The sequence below is a fragment of the Numida meleagris genome, chromosome 1 (genome assembly GCF_002078875.1).
Source record: "Numida meleagris isolate 19003 breed g44 Domestic line chromosome 1, NumMel1.0, whole genome shotgun sequence".
Classification (NCBI taxonomy): domain Eukaryota; kingdom Metazoa; phylum Chordata; class Aves; order Galliformes; family Numididae; genus Numida; species Numida meleagris.
The window spans coordinates 15,842,837-15,853,538 of record NC_034409.1 but is presented as its reverse complement, the minus strand read 5'-3'; the positions used below and the strand labels follow the sequence as shown (position 1 = coordinate 15,853,538).

Sequence of the window (10,702 nt, the reverse complement as noted above, 5' to 3'; positions counted from 1 at the left end):
AGACATCTGTCCGTTATATTACAGCTCCTAAAAAAAAAATCCAGTCTGTTTTCTACACATTAGAATGAAATGATGTTGCATTGCAGTTTGCACTAGGTTTAATGCTTAAAGAATTGCTCGTTTTCAAATTCACACTGTTAAAGCGTGCATTGATTTTGAATGCCAACACACTAGATTTTGTAAGAAGTTTTTCATTTCTTTGTCCAGAAAGAAAATAAAATTAAGAGCATATTGTACACGAGGCATTTCAGGCTGGGAGAAAGGATCGTGATCTCTTTTCTCCTGCTCTGAAGCCTAGGTATGGTTACTCACCCTGGCACCACAAGCACAGGACCTACAGCTCCTTCAGGAACCAGAATCTAGGACAACCCTATAAACCAGGGTCAACCAGTGACGGGGGTGTGGGGAAAGTAACAAGTGTCAGTCAACTGATTTCCTACTGAAACTGCTGTTATGATCAGAGTGAAGGTATAAATTACACTTGAAAAAATGATACAAAAATAAGAAAAAGAGCATGCTCTCTGTAAAAAATATAGATTTCTGTTTCTTCAAAAAAAAAAAAACAAACCAATAGCTTTAAACACGCCCAAGGGATTTTTTCCTTAAGACAAAATGAATGAATCTGGTTAAGATTTATATAACATTAAGCGATTTTAATGCTTATTAGCCACACTCACTATTCAGGGAAGCTTGTAGATAGGAAAGCCAAATGATAATACAAAACAATTACAAAAAGATTAATTGATTTTAAAGCAGGTTTGAAGAAAAAAATTAAGTTCAAGGAATTTAAACATAAAACCTGCGTATGTCAAGCGAAGAAACTCTGAACTGCAAAGCAGCATCCATGTTAGATGGTGGCAAAGTGGACTGCCCACCCAGCCTCACTTATGTGGTAAGCTTTCAGGTCCTGATGTACCCCATGGCTCATACACACGGGCAGCATTAGAAATGCACCCCTTTTTCTGGTCGCAAAGTTGAAGCATTGCTCTACAGAGATCTCCCAAATGACATCCCAGCCCTTACGGATTCTCTCCTGTTCACAGTTCCACCCAGGGCATGGTGCTTTACTACAGACAATGTTTTACTTCACAATACCCAACCAAATCACAGTATTCAACAGTATTTCTTCGCATCAGGTGCACTTTAAGTTCTTTGCATCATACTTCTTCACAGCCAGACTGAAACAGTTTTGTACAGTTTAACTGCCTCCTTCAGTACTGCTGCATTTAGTTACTTTAAGTAAAACCTGTGCTAAGTGTTAAAGATCCTTTGGTGTTCGGCTCTGCCCCTCCTTCATTCTATCCTTTTCCCCATATAAAGAAAGAAAAATCCCTGTTTAAAAAAAAAATCTGTGAAACCAAGTCCTATTTTTTATATAAGAATTTGCGTTTCCATTACTTTTTTGGGGGCCTTCACATAACATCTGGAGACATCACACTACTCGACTCAAAAGACACAGAGAAGGAAAAGACAAACTGGAAGGCTTAGCGTAACTCCTACTGTGCTTCAAGAAAAATGCAAATAGAATTCTAAACCTCTCAGATGGGTGCTATTGTATAGAATATAAAAGCTTTCTGTATTAAAGATGAAGGTCAGTATGTGCTTTGCTGATAGAAAGGCCTGAGAGAGTTTAGAGAAGGAGCACAGCCTTCCTGTTTTACCTGGCAGTTGGGTTTAATTGTTACTAAAATTTAATTTTGCAAGTGGAAACACAGCGACATCGCAATGCCCCTCAAATGACGTTTTGAGAAGGAAATAGTGCTTTCAGCTGCTGTCTTGTAGTGTTATTATAAGGTAACTCTAGAGAAAAGCCAAATTAAAAAATAGCCACGTCGCAGTTTAGTTTAACTATTCCCAGCTCCCCCAACACAAAAAGCCCATGAGTCTTTTGTGCATTAACATACAAACACCTTGTACATACAACATGTACAACAGTTGAGCCCTTCTATGACAAGTATCTACAGAAATACAAATATACGATGCCTAACATTTTAGGAACAACATTTTGATGCCCTCTTTTATAAAAAGTATCTGCCTGCCTTCCTTCCTCTTACTTTGGTTAATCAGGAAAGGAAGATATAGCTAGAATCATTTTCCTCCAATTCACTGTACAAACAATTTAAATCTCTATGCAGAAAAAACTGATCCGAAGCCAACTGGTATATAACCTTCTTGGATGCAAGATTTAGCAAGGAGGAGTTATTTTAAGTGCAGTTACAAATATGGAAATACTAAGATGATAATACTTCCTTGGTGTTGCCACCAGTTTTAATATAGAACCCAATAAAAAACTTAAAGCTGAAGAAACAGACTTCAGGATATTGCAGTTGTCATTCTCACATCTTGGGGAAAAAATAACAGAGATAATGGGTCCAACGTATCCCCAGTGATATAAGTGCAGTTAAAAGGGATCAGTCTGTTTCAGTCCATTATTTCATCGCTTCTCCTAGTGTCTTTCGAGCTATTCATGTCAGTAAATAAACATTAAAAGTGCTTAATGTACAAGGCTAATAGTGATGATAGCACTTCCACTGTTTTGTTTCTTTTTTTTTTGTGGGTTTTTTACTTTTTTTTTTTTACAAAAACCTTAAAAACAAACATGAAGGCATATATAAAATACACTTGATTTATGTAACAGATAGAATATAAACCACCAGACAAGAAAAATTATTGCAAAATAGATGAGGATGTTCATTTTTTTTTCACTACCAAATTGTAAAATAAGAAAGTTTCCTCTAGGTTTTCTAAGATAAGATACTAGCTCTCACTGTTTGATGATGCAGAGGTTATTTTCACATACTGGTTGAAAATCGTCTCGAAAGCTTCATCTCTGTGTACCATAGCACCAAACACCAAAGGCTAAATGACAGGAAAAGAAAGAAAAGATCGTGTCAGTCTGGAAGAAGAAAACTCTTCCTTTAGGTATAGTTTTGGCCGTATCATTCCGAGCAGGAGCAGAACTGTACTCAAAGTACATTAATAAAGAATAAGAATCCTTTTCTCTACTACATCCTTGGATACACACTTAAGTTTTTAATATGTTTACATCTCTATCTTGTTTTTATCAAACAGCCATGGCACAAAGCATTTCTGCACAGAGTACAGGCAACCGAGGACATTTTAACTCACTCATGAAGTGCATGATGTTTTCCTGATGATACTAAAATCTTTAGCACAATAAGGCTGAAACAGGAAAACAGAATCTGAGGGTCTGGTCCTTCTACCCCAAAATGTGCCATACAGCAGACCATTCCTCACCCAAAGATACTGTCAAGTCATCAACATTTAGTCTCAGACTGTTGCACTGTATATCATCCCTTACGCTCTCAAAGGATGCTGAGAGAGCAGTCAATTGAGGTAACGAAAGAAAGGAGCAGAAAGGATGAAGCAAATCTGTGTGAAGTGTTACAGTAAAACAGTCAGATGCACTAAAACAGGCTGAATGTTTAATTCATTAAAATTCTGAAAGAAACATACTGAATTATATACAAGGGAATTAAGAGAAAAGAGCAAAAAGAGGAAAAAGAAAAAAACATTTGCTACCATTTGCCAGAGAAAGATGTCAAAAAGGGCATGAAGTCAAACATGATAATACAGATAGAGCCAGCTACTTACTTTTTGTGTAGATGGTGTTGATACAGCAATACCCATCCCTGATCCCGGGAGAACAGAGAGCACTTTATACTGAAAAGAGCAAGCACAGACCTAAGGTATCTTATACGCACTGAGCAATTGTAAGAAGTGCTGAGAAGGTTACGCAGTTCGTCAGTGGTAGATTCTTCCAGCCACAATAGGCCTGTGTCAAAATTAACACAGGCCAGGCACTGCTTGCTGGCCATGGAGTAAACCAGCACAGCACAGCTCACACAGCAAGCACCTGCCCCACACTGTGCTGCCTGCCCACCCCAATGGCCCCCAGCCCAGCACTGCTACTGGGAGCTCCCCCAGCTGCCCCTGTCAAGGACCAGCCAGCAGCTCCATGCTAAGGGACACCACTGGTCACTGACCAGGCATGCACCCTGTTCTTCTGCAGTATATCAGTGTGCATGTGTGTGCATATATATTGTTTTATATATATACGTGCATAAACATAAGCAGGCAAGAGAGGTGTGCGAGTGCTTAGAGTTTAAAGGTTTCCCCAGAACTAATATTCATTGATAGTTTAAAGGAGCAGGAAATAGACAAAAAAAAATATTTTCAAAATTAAATGGATCAACAGAGTAAGTACAGTTGGGCTTTTTAAAGAAAGTCTACAAGGCTAAGAAGAAATACTGCTGGCTGAAGTAGAGAATATCCTAAACATGGAAGGAGCTTCGCCTGAGCCTGTTCCCACCCATTCACAAATAAAATGAGGCCCACTGTGTTTTCATGCTTGGCTGCACAATCTCTGTCTCATCTTCAAGAAGCTACACAGATACAAAAGGACTTTTTTGGCAGTAAAGACCAACTAAACAACAAGCCAGCACTGCTTTACGCATGGTGTTTAAAATACATCAGTATGAATTATTAATTTCAATGAGAACGTTTGAGCTGAGCTCAAGTCAGCTCCTTTACAGACATGTGAAGTAAATGGAAAGAATTCATTTGCAAATCTGGAGGTATCCAAACCGTAGACACCAGACTGACTTATTTGCAGGTTATAATCTGTAGCTCTCATGGCCACAGGATATAGCAGAAAGCAGAGGTGTCTGTATTTAAGAGTAAGACAATTTCAGACAGGGGAACAAGGAGTGATACTAAACGCCATATAGCGTGATGCTAGGCATAGAATGAAGCCACTGGCGACAGCAGGCTCAACCAGAAGATTACATTGTACTTGCTAGGCTTCTAACCATCCACTTTTCACTCTCTTAGTGATGGATTCCATCTAGACAAAATTCCAGTCTGATTCAGTAATGCTACTCTAACGCTTTACCCTTCTCCACCGACAGTAATCCCTCTTCCCTCCAAGGCATCTACATTTAAGATGGTGCATCTCCTGACATCAACACTCAAATTTAAGTTAATATTACACAATTCTTGCTAACAAAAAAATCTTCTTAAAGCCTACACAGCTCTAGTCAGCACAGGAGTTTAGAAGCAACACAGCTTTAATTCAAAATTAACTCAGGAGTATAAGAGTTTTTTAAGCATTTATGCTCCCAGTGAGTTTGCATGTGGTTAGTCTATATGGCTGAACATGTGTTTCTGAAAAATATTCTGGATCAAAGAACTGTCTTAGTCATATAAATGATCGATGTCATGCTCTCTCCTCCCCACAAATCCCAAACCACCATAAACAGAAAATCAAGACATAACTAATTGAACAGAAAAGCAACCTTTTTCTCTATGTGCAACCCAACATAGACATACCTTCTGAATATCTGTTATATCCGTTAGCTTTATAACTTTATTTCTTTTAGATGAGCCTGATTTGGAGCTTTCAAAGCACAAGTAACTGAAGACAAAAAAAGAAAATGCTCATTTTGATACAGTATTCTAAACAAAGCCTACAGAATATGCAATTCAATTAATTCAGTTACAGCTTCCAAATTAGAACCAACATTCATAAAATCTATCAACTGGCTAACATGTTGGAAAGCCCAGAACATACAGTAGGTACAAAGAAAAAAAATACTGTTTTTATATTACTGCACTTAATGTGTAAACCCCACTTTAAAAATACAGGAAACAAGTAAAGACTTAAATAGTTGAAATACTATATCTCAGGAAGCTTATAAGTCTTTTACCCTCCCCTAAAACAAGACTATGGAAAATTACTGTGTTAATTTCATGTTATTGTGATGCAGACAAAAGCTCAGATTTTCAAACGCTACAGATTCTAAACACTCTCCGTCACTAGGTGCCATTGCATACAGATTAGCTTTACTTCCATTCATTACACTCCAAAGGAATTTCAGTGCAAGGGCCAAATGGTAGCGATATTTATTTCAGCACAGGGGAGGAAGAAAGAGAAAGTAAAGACTGAAAACAAGAACAAAAAAACAGCAACAAAAAAAATCAATTACTAGTTTTGAAACCAAGGCTTGAATTTCTTTGGTTTGTTGGTTTTGTTGCACATTGCTTCAAGGAAGCTACACACTCAATTTGCTTTAAAAATGAAACTTAAGAATAATTGTCAAATAACTGTTAATCACATTTCTCAAAATACAACTAGCTTTTAGGTTTTTGGTTTTTTTTTTAACATACATACAGTGAGTGTATGTTATCATGGATTGCAGCTACTAACAACTGACTACATTGAGCTGTTCTTCATTCCCATGCAAGCCTTCCCAAGACAAAACCATGTTTGTTAAGCTTTACTACATCCCAGATTTAGATCTCGCTCTCCTATCGTGCTTTGAGGTTTTAAAGCACCATGAAAAGGTACTTTATATCCACTTATAAGAAGAGTGTTGTTTCAAAATATTGTCCAAGGATCACTTTCAGATTCATTTTTTTTAATGTCTGTTGCATTTCCCTCCTAAGAAACGTGTCAAGTGTAATGACTCACTTTTCTGTGACGTACAGAATTCCATTTCTGATGTAGTCTGTAGGCATCTTCCTATCTCTGTTTATCAAGCAACAACGCCAGCCATTTTCACACACTAAACAAAAAAATCATACGAAGAAATCTTACTTTAAAAAAGAGAGAAACAGCAATTACCTTATAAAAGGGCAGAACTGAAAATTAAACCTTAGATACCAAAAACCGGTAGTGCTTGCATAGCAAAATCTAGAGAAAGTTTTTCTAGGCATCATAACATCTGTCCTAACGCTGGTTTAAAAAAAAATTAAAAACAAACGAAGAGCCAACCCACAAACAAAATTATTTACTTTTAATTTGCAATACAACAAAAGACATGACAGGCTGTTGATTCTTGCAAACAATTGTAAGGACATGGAATGAAAGAGACCACCTCCATTCATTCTAATTTAAAGCAGGTACTTTAAATAAAAAAATCCTATTTGCATATTACACAGAAAGAGAATTCAGCTTTAAGCTATCCTTGGCTTTTTAGAACACATTGTACTAATGTTACAATACCTGCCAAAGGACGCTCATTTTCTGACAGATTAAAAACTTCATGGAAATTCCCCCTCTTGGTGGTATGGAAACGACTCGTGTCTTCATCTTTGTTTATTCCAGCTGGGGCATTTGAGCCCACGTAACTTCTGGATGCTGCTGTTTGAAGCTGAAAAAGAAACACATTCCAAAATTTAAACACCAACATTTTAGAACCGTGCTCTTAAAAGCCTGGCTAACTATTCTTCCGTAAAGAAATGCAGGACAACAATTCATTAACTACTTCAATGAAGTTGCTGCTGCTGCACTACACTACTTCTATACCACAAGGCTGCAAGGTTCTACCTGAAGACAACCTTGCAAAGCGCTACACTTTGATGGGCATCCTCTGCAGGGGTGAAAGTACAAGGTGCTAGATATTCCTGTCTTAAAATACCATTTCTTTACAGTGAAGGGTATATCTGATTATATACAGCTAGGCCACTGCACACAACTCCAAATCACTGAACTACTGGGACTGGTATTAGTTAATATATTATCAGTATTTAGCTTGTCTTCAAGAGACAGGGCAAGATATTTTTGCACAAACTAAGTTTAGAAAGAAAAAAAGAGCAAACAAAGGAAAAGTCACACAAAACTGCAGAAGCTCATTGGGAATACAAATGCTGAAATTGAAAGGAAGTTTTCCACGCTACGATCCGTACCTTTTCATGCCCTGACAGCTAGCAGGAAAAGAAACAAACAACACAAATGTGACAGTGACAAAAGAAAAAAGAGAAGTCTATATAACAGTATAATAGATAGAATAAAACATGAACTGAGTGAAGCTGCAAGATCTTGCTCACATACCAAAAGACTACACACAATGAGTGCAATTAAAAATGAGAGTTAGCAGTGGTTAGAGCACACCAGTTCAATTTATTCAAGTTGTGTTAGAGTCATTGATCTTTGCTTTCCTTTGAAGATGCACTGAATTTTGAGCGTTGACATATGAAATGAAACTAGAATGGTAGTCAGAATCCTTGGGATGGGGGTGAGTGGGTGGGAAGTAGCATGGAATTCTTAAAGTTGAATTACTTCAGTAAAATCTTCTTTACAGCGGGGCTCCTGAACCACTGGAGCCCTAACAAAACAGCCTAGCTTCTGGAATGACAGAAGGCAATTATTTTCCAAAAGCTTGCCTCCATTTGCTTTGTTCATCTTGGTAGCATACCACACAATTCTAAAGGCTGGCTTTTGTCACAAAAGCAGTAACAGCTCCATTCTTAGTCCTACTGTACACATGCAGTTAAACAACTGGCAAAGTGACAGCGTGCAAGCCTGGGACTAAGCCCTTCTCCTGTAGCAGCCCAATGCCATAGGAGGTTGACTAGCCTCAGCTGCTTTCTGAGTTTCACTTGGCAGCACTCAACACTTCACAGGATTTAGCTCTTACAAAAGCAAATGAAAAGTGTGCATTGCAATCACCAAGTATAAAATCAGACTTGACAAAACAGTTATGCACAACAGAGGGTATTTACCATCCAGCTTTTAGGGTAACCGTAATACAACGATGCCTCAGGGGAAAAGAATAAAGAAAGTTGAGATTGAAAGCAAATGGTTGACAATAACTGTACTATTGCTTCAGTTACTGCCCTTCTGCTGTGCCCTTAGCAATGATTAAGCCCCTGGAACCAAGGAAAATAATAGCTTCTCCAATTCTTTGTTTGTGAGTAAAGACCAGACGAAATTCTGGAAGGATTTCTTTGACAAGTTATTTGGCTCTATATGTGCGTAACCAGGTGAAGCTCCACAGTCCAAGACACAAAAGGTCAGGAAAAGAGACCTAATGCTTTCTGCTCTGAAATGAAGATTATTCCAGCTCTGTGCTGCACAGCTTCCTACCTAACCATTACATAGAGGAAAAAAAGGTGGCTAAGCTTCAGTGCCATATTCCACTCTGAGGCTGGAGATGTGAGAAGTTCTGCCCTTTCCTTCTGTCCTCCCTAAAACAGGCACATTTCCACTACCTTTAAAGCCAGCAGCTCATTTGAGTATAACCTCTCAGGTTACGAGGCAATGACACAATGAATGGTCCTTTATTAAAAGAAGAACATCACACCCAATTTTGATAAACTTAAATATAACTGGAAGGTGTTGGATTTGTAATGCTGGAGGAATCCCACCAGGATAGAATTGTCATCAACAATCTGGAAGCAGGCAAACAGTATTCCTTGCAGGTTCCACTTGATCCGTCATCAGCTTTTGACATACAACCTGTACCCATCAGATACTGTTATCAAGATTATTCTCTGAGGACATGGGGTCAGGGTGGTACAGTTAATGAATATTGCATGGTGTCTAAGTTTACCATGACTTGTAGACCATTTAAGGATAACAAGCCAAGACAAATGCACATACGCTGCAATACATGCTTTTGTGCTTTGCCTTTTGTTTGAAAAAAAAACAAAAAACCATAACTATTTTTATTCTACAAGTTTCCCAGAAATCCCTCAAGAAGTGAGAAAGTTTGTCTAAAATTAATGAAATTATTACGATCAATTTAATACTTTCAAAGACATTTTGAAGTAGATAATGCAGTCCCACACGTACTTTCCAAGGTGAAAAACCAACTCTGTAAAGTCAGTCTCAAAACCCTGGCCAACTTGTCAAAACCTAAGCCATAAAGAGAAGCACAAAGGACAATTACTCTCTGAGTTTATGGATTCAGATTCAGTAGCTTAGAGTCTTTCCATCCCTAAGGTAGATTACATGATCTTCAGAGTAAGTGAATGATAACCTGTAAGCTCTAGGGACACAGGAAGTTTTAAGTCCGTCTTTTGCAAGCAACAGAAATAGCAGCTACAGATGACAGAATCTACACCTCTTGCTCATTTTTCTCATCTGACAGGAGATGCAAACAAAAGATTCAACTTCAGTCAGATTTTCTCTCTCTTTACTTTCTTCTGAAAAACTCCAGTTATGTTGCACTTATCATTTTGCCACCTTCTACTCAACTTCCCCCAGGCCGCAGACTTCTTCTTCCTGACAGGTTAACCACAAGCTCATGTTTATGCCTTCTACTCCCCTGTTGCGTGTGCAGCCTGAGTTACTGCTAACTGTTTCACACTTTAGTCAGGGAGTTTATGAGAGGACTCAGAAACCCCATGATGCGATTTCTGCAGTAAGAGGCATTAAGCCAACACTAAAATGGGATTAGACTAGAATCTGTGAGACTTTAACAAAAGAAAAAATTACTGTTAAAAGAGTACCAGCAGGGTGAAAAATCATTTATCATCACTATGCGAACAGGTTATCTAATACAAATAACTTTTAGACATAATACCCATATCTGTAAACTACTTTACTAATTCTATTAATATTTAACCCATTAGTAAGCTACATATACTCTTTTCTTCCTGTTCTTCATGCAAGCAGACGTATCTCCACTAAAAATATCTGAGAACAGAGAAAGGCAATACAAGAAGATTGAATATTGACTATAAAAAAAAAATCACACAGAACGTATGTTACAGAAATAGTAAGAGAAATGAAAATGGATGGCATTATTTTTGTGCAGTTAGCTTCATAAGATTTCCATTTTTTGTGTGTGCGTATACATACGCACATTTTGATACTGAATTAATTTCTTACAAGCAGCAAATTCTATATGAAAACACTATGAATCTTGAAAATAATTAAAAAAATTGGACTAAC

At 37.7% G+C, this 10,702-nt stretch overlaps 1 protein-coding gene across 4 annotated transcripts in view; it reads right to left on the bottom strand.

Moving 5' to 3' along the window:
* The window catches only part of GRAMD4 (GRAM domain containing 4), a 78,442-nt gene continuing 68,290 nt past the window's right edge, over positions 551–10,702 (bottom strand). For all 4 annotated transcript variants that reach the window (XM_021384654.1, XM_021384656.1, XM_021384653.1 and 1 more), the window contains exons 15-19: positions 7,028–7,175; positions 6,494–6,587; positions 5,353–5,437; positions 3,616–3,684; positions 551–2,859 (exon numbers count right to left, since the gene is read on the bottom strand). In XM_021384654.1, the coding sequence (XP_021240329.1) occupies positions 2,758–2,859; positions 3,616–3,684; positions 5,353–5,437; positions 6,494–6,587; positions 7,028–7,175 (498 nt within the window). In that variant the 3' untranslated portion in view covers positions 551–2,757. The remainder of the gene's footprint in view (positions 2,860–3,615; positions 3,685–5,352; positions 5,438–6,493; positions 6,588–7,027; positions 7,176–10,702) is intronic.